The following is a 21602-nucleotide window of genomic DNA, read 5'->3' as shown; positions in this document are numbered from 1 at the left end:
GTTTCCAATGACATTTGAAATATTTCTGTCAGAGCCTCTGTTATTTCCACACTAACTTCCCTCAAGGTCCTAGGAAATATCCTGTCCGGACCCAGAGACTTACCCACTTTTATATTCCTTAAAAGCGTCAGTACTTCCTCTTCTTTAATCATTATACTTTCCGTAACTACCCTTCTTGTTTCCTTTACCTTACACAATTCAATAACTTTCTCCCTGGTGAACACCGAAGAAAAGAAATTGTTCAAAATCTCCCCCATCTCTTTTGGCTCCACACATACCCATCCACTCTGATTCTCTAAGGGATCAATTTTATCCCTCACTATCCTTTTGCTATTAATATCTTTTCAAGATCTAAAGAAGACATAATATCCCTGAGCCATTGAACATGGGTACGGGGAACTTCATCTCTCCACTTAAGGAGTACTGCACGTCCAGCTAAAAGAGAGACAAAAGACAATGTTCGTCATTTAGCCGGGATCAAATGCTTGTCAGAGTCTCGTGAATTACCAAAAAAGGATCAGGTTCCAAATAACAGGGACATGTTTTGACCCACTCTCTCTGGGTACATAATGATATCAAAGACCTTTGCCCTGGGCAACAAGTAGCTTTCACATCACAAATGTGCCAGACTCCAATGAGACAGACTACTGCCCCTCCCTTCATATTCATTGGCATTGCCATCACTGAGTTCACCACCGTCAGTCACCTGGGGGAGGGTTCAGGGGAAATATTTATGTACAATACAGAAACTGGTGTCACCTGTGTGTATTGTGGTGATGTAAAAGTTACTGGAGAATTTACAAGTGGGAAGAAGTGGAATGATATTTGGAAATCTTGACTTTTTGAAGCATAATTTAGCAAGCAAATGACATATTGATGATGTGCAAAAGCTCTGGTGAGAAAATCCTTCATTACCCGTTACAGGCCTGCTACAGAGGTTGTGTGAGAGTGCAGATGAACTCGATCAAACCCAGAGGACATCAAAGTTCTTATCGAGAGTGATTTGCTAGCTGTTAAAATGAATATCTCTCTATATAAAATTCACTGTGCACATGTTGTCACTGGGTAAAAAAATGGACAGTACAAGATTTATGTGTATACAGGTCATTACAAATTAGAGGGTACATTGGTGGGAAGGTGGGGAGACTTCCAGTGTCCCTGATGCCCTCACCTACGAGATGTGCATCCAGCTGCAGCTTGTAACCCTGAACTTTAAGGAGTTGCAGCTTGAAATGGATGAATTCTGGATCATCCAGCAGTTGGAGGGGGTGATGGATATGAAATGAAGAGAGGTGAGTTACACCCAAGGTGCAGGACACAGGAAACTGGGTCAGAGTGAGGAAGGAGAATGAGTTTAACTAGACATCGCAGAGTACTCTTGTGGCCATCCCACACAACAGCAGGTGGACCACTTTAGAAACTGTTGGGGGGCATTACCTGGCAGAGGAAAGTCAAGGGGGTGATAGGGGTTTAGTTACTTAAAAAGAGTGGGAATAAACGGGACCTTTTCAGAATGGCAGGCAGTGACTAGTGGGGAACCGCAAGGCTCAGTGCTGGGACCCCAGTTGTTTACAATATATATGAATGACTTAGACGAGGGAATTAAATGCAGCATCTCCAAGTTTGTGGATGACACAAAGCTGGGCGACAGTGTTAGCTGTGAGGAGGATGCTAAGAGGATGCAGGGTGACTTGGATAGGTTAGGTGAGTGGGCAAATTCATGGCAGGTGTAATTTAATGTGGATAAATGTGAGGTTATCCACTTTGGTGGCAAAAACAGGAAAACAGATTATTATCTGAATGGTGGCCGATTAGGAAAAGGGGAGGTGCAACGAGACCTGGGTGTCATTATACACCAGTCATTGAAAGTGGGCATGCAGGTACAGCAGGCGGTGAAAAAGGCGAATGGTATGCTGGCATTCATAGCAAGAGAATTCGAGTACAGGAGCAGGGAGGTACTACTGCAGTTGTACAAGGCCTTGGTGAGACCACACCTGGAGTATTGTGTGCAGTTTTGGTCCCCTAATCTGAGGAAAGACATCCTTGCCATAGAGGGAGTACAAAGAAGGTTCACCAGATTGATTCCTGGGATGGCAGGACTTTCATATGATGAAAGACTAGATCAACTAGGCTTATACTCGTTGGAATTTAGAAGATTGAGGGGGCATCTTATTGAAAGGTATAACATCCTGAAGGGATTGGACAGGCTAGATGCTGGAAGATCGTTCCCGATGTTGGGGAAGTCCAGAACGAGGGGTCACAGTTTGAGGATAAAAGGGAAGCCTTTTAGGACTGAGATGAGAGAAAACTTCTTCACACAGATAGTGGTGAATCTGTGGAATTCTCTGCCACAGGAAACAGTTGAGGCCAGTTCATTGGCTATATTTAAGAGGGAGTTAGATATGGCCCTTGTGGCTAAAGGGATCAGGGGGTATGGAGGGAAGCCTGGGGCGGGGTTCTGAGTTGGATGATCAGCCATGATCATACTGAATGGCGGTGCAGGCTCGAAGGGCCAAATGGCCTACTCCTGCACTTATTTTCCATGTTTCTAGTTAGGGCAAAAGAACAAGAGGGGACTAATATCCCAGTGGTAAGGCTTGGTAGTGCTAGTGTGGGGAGAGGGGTGTTGTGGTTAAAATAATTTGAAGGGGGAATGGGAGCCAGAATGACAGAACAAGTAGTGGAGAGGGTGAATTGAATTGACTTCATTACATACAGTACACCCTTAATATGCATGAGGAGGAGTAATCTTTACATTACGTCTCCCTCTAAATGTGCAATGTGTAATTTATAGTAATTTATAATAAATAGTTTGTACATAGAACAGGCAATGTAATGTGGAAATGCAATTGTATCAGCATGAATTAATCAGTCTGATGGTCTGGTGGAAGATGATGTCCCGGAGCCTGTTGGTCCTTTTGCTGTGTTACCATTTCCTGGATGGTAGCAGCAGGAACAGTTTGTGGTTGTGGTGAATTGGGTCTCCAATATCCTTTGGGCCCTTTTTACACACCTGTCTCTGTAAACGTCCTGAATAGTGGGAAGTTCACATCTACAGATGAGCTGGGCTGTCCACACCACACTCTGCAGGGTCCTGCGATTAAGGGAAGTACAGTTCCCATACCAGGCAGTGATGCAGCCAGTCAGGATGCTCTCAATTGTGTTCCAGTAGAAAGTTCTTAGGATTTGGGGCCCCATCCCAAACTTCTTCAACCATCTGAGGTGAAGGAAGTGCTGGTGTGCTCTTTTCATAACACAGCCGGTATGTAGAGACCATGTGAGATCCTTGGTGATGTTTATGCCGAGGAACTTAAAAGCTGTTCACCCTCTCAACCCCAGATCCACTGATGTCAATAGGGCTTAGCCTGTCTCCATTCCTCCTGTTGTCCACAATCTGCTCCTTTGTTTTTGTGACAATGAGGGAGAGTTTGTTTTCTTGACACCAGTCAGATGTTGTTCAGACCTCAGGTAGAGTCAGCAATCAAATGGTTGAGCATGGGGCGATGAATATGCTGAGCTGTGTATATCACAATGCAAGAGGCATCGTAGGAAATCCAGATGAGCTCAGGACAGAAAATTATGATACTGTAGTCATTATTGGGACTTGGTTGCACCCAATAGTCTGAAGGATTTAGAGGAACAAATTTCTACAGAGATCAAGGACAATGCCAAGAAACAAAGGTTGATTCAGTAAGTGATTTTAATTTTCCATATATTGACTGGGACTCCCATACTGTAAAAGGACTAGATGGGGTAGAGTTTGTCAAATGTGCTCTTATTCAGTATACAGAATTCCTGATGTAGGAGTGTCCAATAATCTGTTAGTAAATGATCCAGGGCTGGTGACATAAATTAGTGATCATAATGCCATGAGATTCAAAGTAAATATGGAAAAAAGAGAGGTCTGGACCACGGGTTGAGATTCTAAATTGGAGAAAGGTCAATTCTGAAGGTCTCAGAAAGGATCTGACAAGTGTGGTTTGGGACAGGCTGTTTTCTGGCAAAGGAGTACTTGTAAGTGGGAGGCATTCAGAAGTGAAGTTTGAAGGTGTAGAGTTTGTATGTGCCTGCCAAAATAAAAGTTGAAGGGTAACTGGTGCAGGGAAACTTGGTTTTCAAGCGATATTGAGGCCCGGGATATTTTGTTCCTCTGTTGTGGTACAACCAAGGCTCAGGACTACAGTATCATAATTCCACGCCCTGAGCTCATTTGACATTTTTTTTGTCGTCTTCTGTTGGTTTCTAAAAGCTTCCCAATAGTTTTTGTTCTTTTTTTTTTTGCCCTTTCTTTGGCTTTTATGTTGGCTGTGGCTTCTCATTTCAGCCACGGTTGTGTCCTCCTGCCTTTCCAATGCTTCCACTTCTTTGGGATGTATCGATCACTCAGCTCCCGAACTCCTCCCATTGCTGCTCCGTTGTCACTCCTACCTTTTCCTTTCCAAACATGTTTATCCAGCTTCTCTGTCATAGAAACATGGAGAGGTTCAGTACACAAACAGGCTATTTGGCCCATCTGGTCAATGCTGAAATAGCATTTAAGCTGTCTAATGCAACTACCTGCACCGGGACCATTGCCCTTGTTACGTAACTGACAACAATGAATATCAATCGAGACAGGTTATATAAAAACAACCAAACATTTATTAAACAGAGATAAACAATATAAAAACAAACAAAAACCTTAACTGAAAGTTAACCGCTATGCAGCCGTTCAACAAATCATCACTCAGCACTGGTTCTTAAAGCGTTAAATGCGAAAATAGTTCTTAAAGCGGTAAAGTCAAATACGGTTCTTAAAATGGTAAATTCTAAAGTCCGACAGATTTATACATTCAATTGGGAGAGACTTCTCTGGAGAAGGATTTCTTCATTGACACGACTTTCCAGTTTGTTCTGACCAAAGGATTCACGATGCAGGAAATAAACGGCTTAAGACAACTGACCGTCAATTCTAGAGAGCACCTTGCATGAACTACCTTGCTCTTTTGGTATGAGTTATCTTTGATGCAGGTCGCTACTCCTTCAACGAAGACTCAATAAGGTCGATCCTTTATTAAACTGCCGAACATTCCCAACTTCTCTTAATCCTTCGTATCCTGTATTTCGATGAAGTTTTCACTCTCCAGTACTGCTGGAAAAAGGTACATCAGTGCATCTAGCAAAAATTGCCAATCCAGCTCTGTTGTACCTTGCAACAGAAAGTAACACTCCTTTTTAAAAATGAAACTGTGTCATAAAAACAAATATGCAACAGAGACGGAGACACAGACGCACGTTCTAGCTGGAAAACTAAAAACTAAAATCTAACTGCGTCAACTGAGGTCTTCCCTTATATACCCGTGGTGCACGTGTCCCCATGTGACCTCACATCAGCGGGAAAATTACATCAGGTGACCTCCAGAAGACCATTACATCATTCTCACAAAAAAAGAATCACAGATCTCCTTGAGGTATGTAACACCTTCCTCCAAAATAAACATATTGGTCTCTCAAAGAACAAAACTTTAACAATTAACAATTTATACAAAGGTATAAAACTTACAACATACACAATATATACAGTCTTATCTTTCAGCACTTTACAAACTAATATACAGTAGGAGTGTTACAAATTTTAAAATACCACTCCATAAAAACAATTTTTCATTGTACATTTAACATCTAGATAAACGATCAGTGATCACAATGTCTTTACCCTTAATATGAGTGATCAGAATATTGTACTCCTGTAACATTGAACTGTGTTACTAAATTGAAGTTTAATTTCCTTAACCCTTTTCCTTAACGGTCACAGTGGCCTGACCAAATTCACTGTTAGCTAAGTTAATAGTTAAGTTAGCTTTTGAAAGTCTGTCAAATAATTTCCCCACCGCAGTAATATGTGCTTTCCACGTATTATTTCCTGTAACTAAATCATCAATATAGGCATCTGTATCTTTTAATCCCTGAATCATGCTATTAATCATCCTCTGAAATGTACCTGGTGCATTCTTCATCCCAAATGGAAGAACATTATATTCATATAACCCAGATGGGGTTACCAATACTGAAATCTCTCTACCTCTATCTGTCAATGGAACACACCAATAAGCTCTTAACAAATCAATCTTTGTAAGGAATTTGGCTTGTCCAACTTTATCCACACAATCATCTACCCTAGGGATTGGATATGCATCAGTTTTTGTCACAGCATTCACCTTCCTGTAATCTGTACAAAACCTAATACTATTATCTGGCTTAGGCACCATAATGCACAGTGAACTCCAATTCAAATTAGAGTGTCTAATAATATCATTCTCTAACATATACTTAATTTCTTATTAGGCAAGTTCACATTTTTCCCTGTTCATTCGATACGGATGTTGTTTTATGGGTTTTGCATCTCAACATCTACATCAACTGTAGCTACAGTGGCTGTTCTAGGAACATCTGGAAATAAATCTCTGTATTTAAAAATTAACTGTTTCATCTGCTGTCTCTGCTCTGGCTGTAAATAAGCTAATTTTCCATAAATATTTTCTAGAATTTTTGAATTTGGTAACGTGGCTGAAATAATGTTGAGTTTAAAATGAGTTTCAGATGAATCATCCCTTAAGGTTTTATCAAGATCAGACTCATTATTGATCACAATAGTCATAGCAGCAGTCTCTCTCTTAATATGGTTTTATCATATTTATATGACACAGCTGTGTTGTCTTTCTCCGATCTGGGGTTTTTATCACGTAATCTACATCATTTACCTTAGATTTAATCTCATAAGGACCATGAAATTTAGCTTGTAATGGGTTCGTTTGCACTGGGAAAAGAACCAACACCTTATCTCCAGGCTTAAATGACCTCATCCTAGCTTCCTTATCATACCAAGTCTTCATCTTCTCTTGAGCTAATTTAAAATTTCCTTTGCCAAGCTACAAGCTTTATATAATCTTTCTTTAAATTAAAAAAAAACATAATCTAGCAAACTAGTGTGTACCTCTTTATTAATCCACTGTTCTTTCAACAAGGCCAAAGGTCCTCAAACTCTATGCCCAACCACAAGTTCAAAAGGACTAAAACCTAATGATTCCTGTACTGCCTCTCATACCGCAAAAAGTAGTAAATGTATACCTTCATTCCAGTCTTTTTCATTTTCCACACAATATGTCCTAATCATAGTTTTTAATGTAGAATGAAATCTCTCCAAGGCTCCTGGTGATTTTGGATGATAGGCTGATGAGATAATCTGTTTTGCTCCCAGTTTATAAACTATTTGCTGAAACAATCCAGACATACAATGACTACCTTGATCCGGTTGTATTTCCTTAGGCAACCCAAAATAAGTAAAAAAAACTATAAGACCCTTTGTCACAGTTTTGGCTGTTATATTCCTAAGAGGTACTGCCTCTGGAAACCTAGACGCTGTGCACATAATAGTTAACAAATATTGATGTCCAGGTTTAGTTTTTGGCAAAGGACCTACACAGTCTACAATGATTTTTGAGAACGGCTCACCAAGTACTGGAATTGGTTGCAGTGGGGCCACTGGAGTAACCTGATTAGGTTTACCCACAATTTGACATGTATGGGACGTTCTGCAAAATGTCGCTACACCTTGTCTTAAACTAGGCCAATAAAAATGTTTAGAAACTTTGTTCATAGTTTTCTTTACACCTAGATGACCACCCAAAGGAATACTATGAGCCATAGTTAAAACCTCATTTCGATAAACTTTAGGAACTACTACCCAATGATTAACCTCCCATTCCTCACTAGCAGGAATTGTAGGTGCTCTCCACTTTCTCATTAATAGTCCCTTTTCAAAATAATATCCCACTGGTACTTTTTCAATTTCACTATCTGAAAGAGCTTGTTCTTCTGCTATCATCTCCTTCCGAGATAAAGACAAATCTTCCTGGTCAGACTTACCACCAAAATCCTGATCAAATAACGTAGGTAAGAAAGTTTCTGATACATCCTCAAAATTCGAATCTTGAGTTGAACTGTCATGGGTAACAACCTCATCCTGTACATCAGTCTTTTTAGCCATAGCTCTTGTTACAACACAGGAAGAATCTGTGTTAGATTCCCTCTGTGGTTCCTCAGAATTTGAATTTATTTTCAAATGCACTTCAGGAAAAACTTGTCCACCTGCTAAATCATTCCATAACAAAAGAGAAACATCATTCACAGTTAAACTGGATTGTAGCCCTACTTTAACAATCCCTGTAACTAATCCTGACCTTAAATTTACTCTATGCAAATGTCCTGGCATGAGGGCACTCCCAACTCCTCTTATATAATTTACCTCACAATGTCAGACTTTAGTCAGACTTCAGACTTCAGATTTTAGCACACTGTCTAATATTAGTGATTGAGAAGCTCCAGTATCTCTAAGTATTCTTATTGGTACTGAATTAGATCCTTCTTTCAAGGATACAAATCCTTCTGTTATAAAAGTTTCATATCCCCTCTTAACTTGGTCAGACTCTGACACATCTTCATTAATGTTTTCTAAACCCTGTGAATTTAAAGGTGTTTCAATATGCTGCACACAAGCATCTGGGTCGGCTTCTTTCTCTTTCTTTTTCAATCAAAAGCAATTAGCTATTACATGTCCAGGTTTCTTACAATAATTACAAATAATACCAAAAATGTCTTTCCTTCACATGTCTCCCTTCATCCTTACTTTTCTCACTCACTTCAGGTTTAATTTCTGGTTTACATTGACTCTCTGTGCTATTTTTCCTTTTAAAAATTTTACCTGCAGAAAATTTATTCTTATGAATTAAAGCATATTCATCAGCTAATTTAGCAATCTCCTGCAATGTAGCAGTGTCCCTTTCATTTAAGTATGTTCTCACTTCAACAGGAATGCTTCTTTTAAATTCCTCCAGTAAAATCAACTCTTTTAATGTATTAAACTCCCCATTCACATTTTTAGAGGAAACCCATCTCTCAAAACACATAGATTTCTCATAGGCAAATTCTACATAAGTTTTTTCCACAGATTTCTTCAAATTTCTGTATCTTTCTCTATACGCTTCCGGAACCAACTCATATGCCTTTAATATATGCTGTTTAACAGTATCATAATCCAGTGCTTGCTCAGCATTTAAAGCTGTATAAGCTTGTTGTGCCTTGCCTTTAATTACACTCCGTAACATCACGCGGCCATTGCTCTTTCGGCCACTTTAAACTCAGTGCATCGGTTTCGAAATGCTGGAAATATTTGTCCACTTCAGCTTCATTAAATGGAGGAGCCAAAATAACCTCACGACTAGCAATAAACTGTTTCTTAGAACCAGAAGACTGATTTCCCATCCTTAATTTCTCCATCTCAAACTCAAATTTCCTCCGGTTTTCAGCTTCCCTTTCTTCAAATGCCCTTTTTTTAATTAACCTCTCTTTTGGCCATTTCCACTTTAAATCTTTCAAACTTCAACTGTTCAAGGTGCAACTGCATTTCCAGATTACTCATTGGAAACCTATCTAACACCTCATCATCAAACGTTTTCAAACTAATATAATGCTCAGCGATTTTTCTTTGTATTAAAGCCTTTGTGGTATTCTTTGTAATTCCTTTAATATCCAACCTCCTCGCAATCTCCAATACCTCAGGTTTTTTTGCATTCACTAAAGACACCGAGTCAGGCATGTCCATAAACTCGTTAATATTCATTGTTGCCGAATACCACTCACACACCAATCCAACTCAAAAAAATCGGGTATTTTCCTTTTCCAAATCAGAATGGCAATTATCAGCACTTAACCTCAAAATCGGAACATCTCCTGGCTGAGCCCCCACAAATTATGTTATGTAACCAGCAACAATGAATATCAATCGAGACAGGTTATAGGAAAACAACCAAACATTTATTAAACAGAGATAAACAATATAAAAACAAACAAAAACCTTAACCGGAAGTTATGCGGCCGTTCAACAAATCGTCACTCAGCACTGGTTCTTAAAGCGTTAAATGTGAAAACAGTTCATAAAGCAGTAAAGTCAAATACGGTTCTTAAAATGGTAAATTCGAAAGTCCAACAGATTTATACATTCAATTGGGAGAGACTTCTCTGGAGAAGGATTTCTTCATTGACACGACTTTCCTGTTTGTTCTGACCAAAGGATTCATGATGCAGGAAATAAACGGCTTAAAACAACTGACCGTCAATTCTAGAGAGCACCTTGCATGAACTACCTTGCTCTTTTGGTATGAGTTATCTTCGATGCAGGTCGCTACTCCTTCAACAAAGACTCAATAAGGTCGATCATTTATTAAGCTGCCAAACATTCCTGATTTCTCTTAGTCCTTCGGGTCCTGTACTTCGAAAAAGTCTTCACTCTCCAATACTGCTGGAAAAAGGTACATCAACACATCTAGCAAAAATTTCCAGTCCAGCACTATTGTACCTTCAAACAGAACGTAACATGCCGTTTTAAAAATGAAACTGCGTCATAAAAACAAATACGCAATAGAAACGGAGACACAGACGCACGTTCTAGCTGGAAAACTAAAAACTAAAAACTAACTGCGTCATCTGAGGTCTTCCCTTATATACCCATGGTGAAAATGTCCTCACGTGACCTCACGTCGGCGGGAAAATTACATCAGGTGACCTCCAAAAGAGCATTACATCATTCTCACAAAAAAAAATCACATCTCCTTGAGGTATGTAACACCCTCCATACCCCTACCATCCAGGCTCCCATCCGAACTTCTTTTAAATGGTGAAACCGAGCTCACATTCACCACTTGTGCTGGCATCTCATTCCACACTCTCACAACCATTTCAATAAAGAGATTTTCCAAATGTTCCCATTAAATTTTCACCTTCCCCACTTACCCATGACCTCTGGTCATCATCCCACCCAACCTCAGTGGAAAAAGCTGCTTGCAATTACCCTATCTATACCGTCATAATTTTGTACACTTTTAACAAATCCTCAAGGCAATGTATAATTTCCTTGTTTATGTTTAGAGCCTTTTTTAGGTGTATAAAATGATGAGGGGCATTGATCGTGTGGATCGCCAGAGGTTTTTTCCTAGGGCTGAAATGGCTAACACGAGGGGGTATAGTTTTAAGGTGCTTTGAAATAGATACCGAGGGGATGACAGGGGTAAGTTTTTTACACAGAGAGTGCTGGGTGCGTGGAATGCACTGCCAGCTATTTGTGTGAGAGTGTTTCAGTTCCTACCAGTCACCCATGCAGCTCAGTGGGAACAGGGAATAATACGAATAGACAGAGTCAAACTGAGCCAGGTCACAGATTGGAGATGGCAGAAATTCCCATTGTTATCGAGACAGGAACAGTATCAGAGAATATGTTGGTCATTCTAGATACCAGCACTGTGCCCAGTTAGAAGATGATTTCTCTCTCGAACTTGGATTGAACCTCACTGTAATAGTATGATGCCAGATCACACCTTGACAACTCAAGTGATCTCATCTGAAATACTGTCTTACACCCATTGATGGATTTTGTAAATATTTTTACAGGTTAAAAATGACAAGGAATTTGTCTATGGGAATCTCGAACACAGCAAGCCAGTTTTGCTGTCTCCAGCCGGATATTTAAGAAGTGGAGCAAGGGATTCACTTGATCATCCTTTGTGCTCGGACTGTGACGAGGGATTCACTCGATCATCTGACAGACTGGCACGCCCGTCATTTTACACAAGGACCTACACGTTCACCTGCTCAGTCAGTGGGAATGGATTCAGTCGGTCATCTCAACTGAAGGTACATCAGCAAGTTCACACTGGGACAAGGCCATTCACCTGTTCTGTGTGTGAGAAGGGATTCAGTCGGTCATCCCACCTGTGGACACACCAGTCGGTTCACCCTGGGCAGAGGCTGGTCAGCTGCTGAATTTGTGGGGAAGAATACACTCGGTCATCTGACCTAATGGCTCACCAGCAAGTTCACACTAGGGAGAGGTTGTACACCTGCTCGGACTGTGGGAAGGGATTTACTAAATCATCTCACCTACTGAGGCACCAGTCAGTACACACTGGGGAGAGGCCATTCACCTGCTCCGACTGTGGGAAGGGATTCACTTTGTCATCCCAACTGAAGGTACATCAGCGAGTTCACACTGGGGAGAGGCCGTTCACCTGCTCCGACTGTGGGAAGGGATTCACTTTGTCATCCCAATTGAAGGTACATCAGCGAGTTCACACTGGGGAGAGGCCGTTCACCTGCTCCGACTGTGGGAAGGGATTCACTTTGTCATCCCAATTGAAGGTACATCAGCGAGTTCACACTGGGGAGAGGCCGTTCACCTGCCCAGACTGTGGGAAGAGATTCACTCGGTCATCTCATCTACAGAGACACCAGCGAATTCACACTGGGGAGAGGCCATTCACCTGCACAGTGTGTGGGAAGCGATTCACTCGGCCATCCCACCTACAAGCACACTGGTCTGTTCACACTGGGGAGAGGCCGTTCACCTGCTCAATGTGTGGGAATAGATTCACTTGCTCATCCCACCTGAAGGTACATCAGCGAGTTCACACTGGGGAGAGGCCGTTTATCTGCTCAGACTGCGGGAAGGGATTCACTTGCTCATACCAACTGAAGGTGCATCAGCTAGTTCATACTGGAGAGAGGCCATTCACCTGCTCAGACTGTGGGAAGGGATTCACTTGCTCATCCCAACTGAAGGTACATCAGCGAGTTCACACTGGAGAGAGGCCATTCACTTGCTCAGTGTGTGGGAAGGGATTCACTCGATCATCCCACCTGCAAGTACACTCGTCTGTTCACACTGGAGAGAGACCGTTCACCTGCTCAAACTGTGGGAAAGGATTCACTCAGTCATCTCAACTGAAGGTACATCAGCGAGTTCACACTGGAGAGAGGCCGTTCACCTGCTCCGACTGTGGGAAGGGATTCACTTTGTCATCCCAACTGATGGTACATCAGCGAGTTCACACTGGTGAGAGGCCGTTCACCTGCTCAAACTGCGGGAAGGGATTCAGTCAGTCATCTGAACTGAAGGTACACCAGCGAGTTCACACTGGAGAGCGGCCATTCACCTGCTCAGAGTGTGGGAAGGGATTCACTTGCTCATCCCAACTGAAGGTACATCAGCGAGTTCACACTGGGGAGAGGCCGTTCACCTGCTTGCACTGTGGGAAGGGATTTACTTCCTCATCCCAACTGAAGGTACATCAGCGAGTTCACACTGGGGAGAGGCCGTTCACCTGCTCAGACTGTGGGAAGGGATTCACTCAGTCATCCGCCCTAATGGCACACCAGCGAGTTCACAGTGGGGAGCGGCCGTACACCTGCTCTGTCTGTGGGAAGGGATTCACTCAGTCATGCACCCTACAGAGACACGAGCGAGTTCACAGTGGGGAGCGGCCGTTCACCTGCTCAGATTGTGGGAAAGGATTTACTCAGGCATCCGAACTACAGGCACACCGGTCAGTTCATACTGGGGAGTGGCCGTTCACCTGCTCAGTCTGTGGGAAGGGATTCACTTGGTCAACTGAACTACAGGCACACCAGTCAGTTCATACTGGGGAGAGGCCGTTCACCTGCTCATTCTGTGGGAAGGGATTCACTAAGTCATATCAACTGAAGGTACATCAGCACGTTCACACTGGAGAGAGGCCGTTCACCTGCTCAGACTGTGGAAAAGGATTCACTTCGTCATCTCAACTACTGACGCACCAGCGAGTTCACACTGGAGAGAGGCCGTTCACCTGCCGAGACTGTGGGAAGGGATTCACTTGGTCATCTCATCTACAGAGACACCAGCGTGTTCACACAGGGGAGAGGCCATTCAGCTGCTCAGTGTGTGGGAAGGGATTCACTCGGTCATCGAATCTACAGAAACACCAGCGAGTTCACACCGAGTAGAGGCCGATCAGCTGCTCAGACTTTGGGAGGAGATTCTCTGAGCACTCTGCACCGAATGTGCATCATTGGGTTGACAGTGGGGAGAGGCCGTTCGACAGCTGTGAATGTGGGAAGCGATTCACTCAGTATTCTAACCTGATGTAACTCTCACTTTGACTGGCAGCTTAATATAGGGGGTGATAGCCCCCCCCCCCAGCCCGGCCAGTCTTAAGAAATCTTGTTTGGGTGGATGCTGCTTGATGTGTTCCCTGTTACAAATCAGTACCCTGAGAAAACAAACGGTACATAATCTGTGATAAAACGTTTGGGCTTTATAGTTTCTTACTTTGACTATAGAACGAGTAAAAAAAATAATGAAGAAGAAAGGCCCAATCTCTCCATTCATGTCTTCTCATCGCTCCCCGGCAAAAGACTGCAAAAATCTCTCTTCCAGACTCCCAAGAAAGAACAACATTTCTCTCATTGGATAGCCCTGCATTCCAAAACCCTGTTGTCTCCAGTCGTAACCTAAACATTGCTGCTACAGAGAAACCGTTACCTCAGCAGTGATGCATTGCAGAGAGGCCATTCCATTAGCAGTGAAACCTCACAGCATGTTACACTTGTGACATAGTACTGGAATGTTTCAATAAGCTGCTTGCTGGATATTTGTCCATCACCGTTGCTGAATGCAATTTTGAGAGTGACTGTTGGTGCTGAACTCTGCAATTATTGCTGCTGCTCACCACACCCAGTCTGCACCCTGGTCACTGAGCATGGGAGGAGTTTCTTCTGCTGCATATTCACCTTTATTGGGACTGGAGTTTTATATGGACTGGAGTGGAGAGCGGCCAGTGAAGGAGTGGAGCTTTGAGGCTTTGGCTCGAGAGGTTCTGGCAGTTGGATTGTGCAATCATGTCAATCAAAATTTGAACAGCTCAGAATGCAGCTGATTGGGCAATCAAGGTCAGGGGACCAAGCAATTTGATTGGGCAATTGTAAATTGAGAAGCTCAACAAACAAGTAAAAAGAGGGGTAGCTGAAGCGGAGCGGCCAGTGAGTGAGTGGGCCAGTGAAGGAGTGGAGCTTTGAGGCTTTGGCTCGAGAGGTTTCGGCGAGAAGAGGCAGAGGACGAGCTTGCTCCCAGTAAGGTAAGGCTGGGTATGTTTCTTTAATTATTTTGATTAACTTAGGAGTTGGTAATGGAGGCAGTAGATAGGACAGTCCAGTGCTCTGATTGTAGGATGTGGGAAGTGAGGGACAGCACAATTGTCTCTGATGACTAAACCTCAGGGATCTGTACTAGGTCCAATGTTGTTTGTCATATATATTAATGATCTGGATGATGGGGTGGTAAATTGGATGAGTAAGTATTAGATGATACTGAGATAGGTGGAGTTGTGGATAATGAAGAATATTTTCAAAGCTTGCAGACAGGATTTAGACCACTTAGAAGAGTGGGCTGAAAGATGGCAGAAGGAGTTTAATGCTGATAAATGTGAGGTGCTGCATTTTGGTAGGAGTGATCAAAATAGGGCATACATGGTAAATGGTAGGGCATTGAAGAATGCAGTAGAACAGAGGGATCTAGGAGTAATGGTGCATAGTTCCCTGAAGGTGGAGTCTCATTTGGATAGGGTGGTGAAGAAAGCTTTTGGTATGCTGGCCTTTATAAATCAGAGCATTGAGTATAGGAGTTGGGATGTAATGTTGAAATTGTACAAGGCATTGGTAAGGCCAAATTTGGAGTATTGTATACAGTTCTGATCACTGAATTATAGGAAAGATGTCAATAAAATTGAGAGAGTACAGAGGAGATTTACTAAAATGTTGCCTGGATTTCATCTCCTAAGTTACAGCAAAAGGTTGAACAAATTAGGTCTTTATTCTTTGGAGCGTAAGAATATTGGGAGTTAGGAAAAAAGTTAAAAAGCAGGACCTCAAGGGTGGTAATCTCAGGATTGCTGCCTGTGCCACGAGACAGAGAGGGTAGGAACAGGAAGTCATGGCAGTTGAATGCGTGGCTGAAGAGTTGGTGCAGGGGGCAGGGGTTCAGATTTCTGGAGCATTGGGATCTCTTCTGGGGAAGGTCTGACCTGTACAACAAGGACGGGCTGCACCTGAACTGGAAAGGAACCAATATCCTGGTGGGCAGGTTTGCTGGAGCTGTTGGGGAGGGTTTAAACTAGTTTGTCAGGGGGGTGGGAATCAGAATGTGAGTGCAGAGATGAGGGTAGAAGGACAAGGGCATGATGCTATGTGTTCTGAGTTGCTGAGGAAGGGCAGGCAGGGGACAAAACATACATGTAGCCAGTTCGAGGGGTTGAAGTGTGTCTATTTCAATGCCAGGAGTATTAGGAATAAAGGGGATGAACTTAGAAAATGGATCAGTACGTGGAACTACGATGTTGTGGCCGTTACTGAAACTTGGCTGGAGGAAGGGCAGGATTGGCTGATGCAGGTACCGGGGTTTAGGTGTTTTAAAAGGAATAGGATGGGAGGTAGAAAAGGGGGGGAGTAGCATTACTGATCAGGGATAGTATCACAGCTGTAGGAAGGGAGGTCGCTGCAGAGGGGGTGTCCACTGAGTCGGTGTGGGTGGAAGTCACAAATAGGAAGGGATCAATCACTGTGCCGGGAGTGGTCTATAGGCCCCCAAATAGCCCTCGGGACATCGAGGAGCAGATAAGCAGGCAGATTTTAGAATGGTGCAGGAAATACAGGGTTGTAGTTATGGGTGATTTCAACTTCCCTCATATTGACTGGCACCTCCTGACTGCAAGGGGGACAGATGGGGCTGAATTTGTCAGGTGTGTTCAAGAAGGATTCCTGACACAGTATGTGGACCGTTCGACGAGAGGAGAGGCCATACTGGATCTAGTTCTGGGTAATGAACCTGGTCAGGTGGCAGACATCTTGGTGGGGGAGCATTTTGGTGAGAGTGACCACAACTCCTTTAGCTTCAGCATAGCTATGGAAAAGGATAAAAACAGACAAAATGGGAAAGTGCTTAACTGGAGAAGGGCTAACTATGAATGGATGAGGCAGGAACTAGCGAGAGTAAATTGGAAACAGGTGTTGAAAGGTGAAAGCACAGAAGTAATGTGGAGGAAGTTTAGGGACCACTTGTGCTGGGTTCAGGATAGGTTTGTCCCACTGAGGCAAGGAAAAAATGGTCGGAAAAGGGAACCGTGGTTGACGAAACACGCGAGGCAACTCGTCAAGTGGAAGAAGGAAGCAGATGTTAGATATAAGAAGCAGTCAGAGCCCTGTTGGCCGCTTTTCGATTGCTCCTACCCTGTTTACTTAATTGTCTCCTACCAGTCTTTTTTTTTTTGAAACCTTATTATAAAACTTCAATACTGCTTTACTGTGGCTGGGAAAAGAACCAAAGCGTTTGCAAAAGAAAGAGAAACAGAAGATGAATCCGCAGTCACTTTGGATTCAATCAGTGACTTCCTTAAACGGCAAAAGTAGGAATTCTGTGAAGAGTTTCAACGGCTTAACAGCAAATTGGATACAATTCAGCGAACTTTATTTGAGCATGAGAACCAAATTCAGGAGAATACTGCGAAGCTAATGATACTTGAAGAGGACACTGAAGATACAATTAAACTCTGCAAAGAGTTATCTTTATCCAATGATAAAATGCTGAGAAGGATCATCAGTCTCGAAAATAAAAATAGGAGAAATAACTTGCGAATCCTGGGTCTTGAAGAATCAATTGAATGCGCTGACCCTACGAAGTTTTTTGCAAACTTTCTGAAGCAGATTTTCCCTGCTTTATTCACATCTGAGCTGAAGCTCGATCGAGCTTCTCGCTCTCTGACTTTGAAGCCATTGTCCTTGGTGGCGAAACCCAGATCGATCAGACTAGTCTTTCATGAATTTCGTATGAAGGACCTTTTAATTCACCATACCCGGAGACAAGGAATGATCGATTTCCAAAATTGCAAGGTTAGATTTGTGGAAGACTATTCACCTGAAGTTTTGGCTGATCGCATGAAATATAAAGAAGTTATGTCGGAATTTTATAATAAAGGGTATAAACCATCTCTTCAGTTCCCCGCACGTCTGAGTATTGTTTTGAAGAACGGATTGCGAAAAAGAATAAATTCAGTTGAAGATGCAAAAGAGTTTCTGAAGGATGAATTCTAAAACTGTTATACTTCTTATTTGATCAAGTTTTTTTCTTCTGTTAATATGAATTTGAAATAAGGTTATGTTTTGGCTGTTCATATATTGTCTTTTGTTATATATTTTTTGATACTACTTTATTTTATCCCTTTTTGAGGCTTTCTTTTAATACAGCTTTCTTTGAATTTGTTTAAATTGATCCTTTCACATTTTCAAATACTAAGTTGTTTTACTTTTTATGTTGTGTGTTGGTAGGGACATAATGACATCGCAGGACTGGAGTTCTTTCTGTCAACAGGATTTTTTGGGGTCGGTACTTAGTTCTTAGCTCACTGACTGTCTATTGGTCAGCTTTCTCGCTTTGGGTAGGGGAGGGGGTAGGGCCTATTTCTCTCTGGGAGCTGTGTTGGGTTGAATATATGATTGTTTGTTTCAATACCTTACTTTACGGTTTGCTTTCTAGTTTTAATAACTTATGGCCAGATCTTTTAATTACATGTTGATTGGTATTTAAAATGGTTCGAAATATTCACCTGTTTAGTTTGAATGTGAAAGGGTGAATCACCCCACCAAAAGGAACAAAGTGTTTGCTTATATTAAAAAAATGAAAGCACCCATTATTTTTTTTTTACAAGAAACACACATACACAGCTGTGATACCTTACGTTTTTTTTACTGAGTGGAAGGGTAAGGAATTCTACTCTTCGTTTAACGCAAAATTCCGTGGAGTTTCGATTTTTTGTAGATACTACAGTTCCCTTTATTCAGCATAAAGTTGTTTCGGACCCTAATGGTCGTTTTGTTATTGTATCAGGGAGTTTAGACAGTAAGTTGATTGTTTTTGCTCATGTTTATGCCCCCAATGTAGATGATCCAGGATTTTTTGAGCGTCTATTTTCATATTTGCTAGATTTGTGTACTTACGCCCTTGTGATGGGAGGAGATTTTAACTGCTGGTTAGATCCAGTATTTGATCACTCATTTGTTAAACCAGCCACACTTAATAAATCAGCTTTGTTTATCCAATCTTTTCTAACTAAATGTGGTATAGTTGATGCTTGGCGATTTCTTCATCTGACGGACAGGGAGTATTCTTTTTTCTCTCATGTCTATCATTCTTATACCGGGATTGACTTTATTTTTATTGATAGTCAAATGATTCCATTAGTTCGATCAATTGAATATAAAGAGATTGCTATCTCTGACCACTCTCCTGTAATTCTATCTTTAAATCTTCCTGGTCCTATCCCCATGAGTAGATTTTGGCGATTTAATTCAACTCTGTTATCCGATGAGGATTTTTTAAAAAAATTATGGAGAATCAAATTACTCTTTATTTTTGAAGAAAATACGTTGGAAGAGGCGTCTAGCCTGATTATATGGGATACTTTTAAAGCGTACATCCGGTGTCAAATTATTTCTTATACTGCAAACATCATTAGAAAAGCTAACAAAGAAAGAAATGAATTAGCCAATCAGTTAAAGCAACTGGACCATAAATATGCTTCTGTACCTGATCCTGAAACATATAAGAGACGTATTGAAACTAAAACTAAATATGATCTTCTTTTAACATATCCAATTGAAAGCCAACTTTTAAAAGATAGAAGTCAACTTCATATTCACGGAGATAAAACTGGTAAGCTACTGGCTAATCAATTGAAGCCATTTTCAGCCAAGCGGCAAATTAAAGAAATACATAAAATTAATGGGGACGTGACAACTGACCACCTTGAAATTAATGAACTTTTAGAGAATTTTATTCTAAATTGTATAGATCTGACTCTGTTAATGATAATATTGCAATGAATAATTTTTTAGATCAATTAAATATTCCTAATCTTTCATTAGATGATCGTAGGCAATTGGATCAACCTATTTCCCAGGATGAAATTGCTCAGGCTATTTGAGAATTGCATTCTGGGAAATCCCCAGGACCCGGTGGATTCTCTGGAGAATTTTATTAGGCTTTTTCCTCCTTGCTTATACCACATTTATGTTCTACCCTTACAGGAAGGAAGACAACCAGAGTCTTTTTACGGAGCTTCCATTTTGCTCATTCTCAAAAAGAATATGAATCCTACTAAATGCTCTTCGTATAGACCTATCTCTTTACTCAATTTTGATACTAAAATTTTATCTAAAGTGTTGGCTTGAAGATATATCTTGCACATGCACCAGTCGTGCATGCAGCCTGGTACAGCCAATCCGATCTATTCCTTTTACTTTTTAATTTCCGTTATTTTTTGTATTTTTTTTCTCACGGTAACACGTCGAAGCTGCACGCTGTCTAACATGCTGGTAGAGAGAGTTTTCTTTGGGTTTTCTTTAGCACTGGAAATGGTTACATCCCAACATGCGAGACAGAAGCAAGGTCGCATTGTATATTTCACGGACCAGCAAACACCGGCCGGCTTAGCGAACAGAGCGATGGACACCCCAGCTGAAATCCGGAGGAAAACACACAGAGGGGGATCACAAAGTCGAGGAAAGAGGACCGGGTCGAGACAACAGAGACTTTTGGAGAAGAGGAGTTCGGTGGGTAATTCCATTCCGGCTGACCGGAAGTGCACTGAGAGCGGTAAGCGTGAAGGAGTTCGGTGCTTACTGATCTGGCTAACAACGGATAGTGCAATCCGGGGTATATTATGATTGAGGAATGTGTTTGCAGACTGGATATTGAACTTTTTACTGTTGGACTTCGGCCACATTCCACCGTGATACAACACTTGGCAGCACGGGAGGTCGTACCTGCCTGTGGCCATTGAACATGCAGCTCCTCCCGTGGAGGGTCAGACACCCTGAGCCGATAGACTGGTCCTGGAATTATTTTCCATCTGGCATAGTTTGCATTTTGGTGTTTGATTGTTGGGGTTTTTTGTATTGCTATATTTACGCTCTATTCTTGGTTGGTGCGGCTGTAACGAAACCAAATTTCCCTCGGGATTAATAAAGTATATCTATCTATCTATATCTATATTGATAGGATGCAAAACTGGGCTGAGAAGAGGCAAATGGAGTTCAACCCAGATAAGTGTGAGCTGGTTCATTGTATTAGGTCAAAGATGATGGCAGAATATAGCATTAATGGTAAGACTTGGCAGTGCGGAGGATCAGAGTCAAGTCAAGGCACTGTATATTGTCATTTCCACCATAACTGCTGGTACCATACACAGTAAAAACGAGACAATGTTTTTCAGGACCATGGTGCTACATGAACAATACAAAAATTACACTGAACTACGTAAAAAAACACAAAATTACACGAGACTCCAGACCTGCTGAGGACTGCATAAGGTGCACAAAACAGTGCAGGCATTACAATAAATAATAAACAAGACAGTAGGTTGGTGTCAGTCCAGGCTCTGAGTATTGAGGAGTCTGAATACTTGGGGGGGGAAAACACTGTTACATAGACTGGTCGTGAGGGCCTGAAAACTTCGGTGCCTTTTGCCAGGTGGCAGGAGGGAGAAGAGTTTGTATGAGGGGTGCATGGGGTCCTTCACAATGCTGTTTGCTTTACGGATGCAGTGTGTGGTGTAAGTGTCTCCAATGGTGGGAAGAGAGACCCCGATGATCTTCTCAGCTGACCTCAGTATCCACTGCAGGGTCTTGCGATCCGAGATGGTTTCCGA

General features: G+C 41.9%; 1 protein-coding gene across 3 annotated transcripts; it reads left to right on the top strand.

The window, feature by feature from the left end:
• Positions 1 to 4660: 4660 nt before the first annotated feature.
• On the top strand, positions 4661 to 20938 carry LOC140208420 (uncharacterized). 3 transcript variants are annotated; one of them, XR_011888770.1, is made up of 3 exons: positions 4661 to 5450; positions 11482 to 14981; positions 20300 to 20938. XR_011888770.1 is itself a non-coding variant. In XM_072277094.1 (2 exons), exon 2 carries the CDS (start codon positions 11890 to 11892, stop codon positions 13849 to 13851), a length of 1962 nt encoding a protein of 653 aa, XP_072133195.1. In that variant the 5' UTR covers positions 4661 to 5450; positions 11482 to 11889; the 3' UTR covers positions 13852 to 18034. The 3 variants fall into 3 exon arrangements, 1 of the variants encoding a protein (XP_072133195.1); XR_011888769.1 differs by having other exon boundaries at positions 19981 to 20938; XM_072277094.1 differs by lacking the exon at positions 20300 to 20938 and having other exon boundaries at positions 11482 to 18034.
• Positions 20939 to 21602: the final 664 nt, after the last annotated feature.

This window comes from Mobula birostris, chromosome 13 (assembly GCF_030028105.1).
Source record: "Mobula birostris isolate sMobBir1 chromosome 13, sMobBir1.hap1, whole genome shotgun sequence".
Lineage (NCBI taxonomy): Eukaryota > Metazoa > Chordata > Chondrichthyes > Myliobatiformes > Myliobatidae > Mobula > Mobula birostris.
This window is presented reverse-complemented; position numbering and strand designations above follow the sequence as displayed.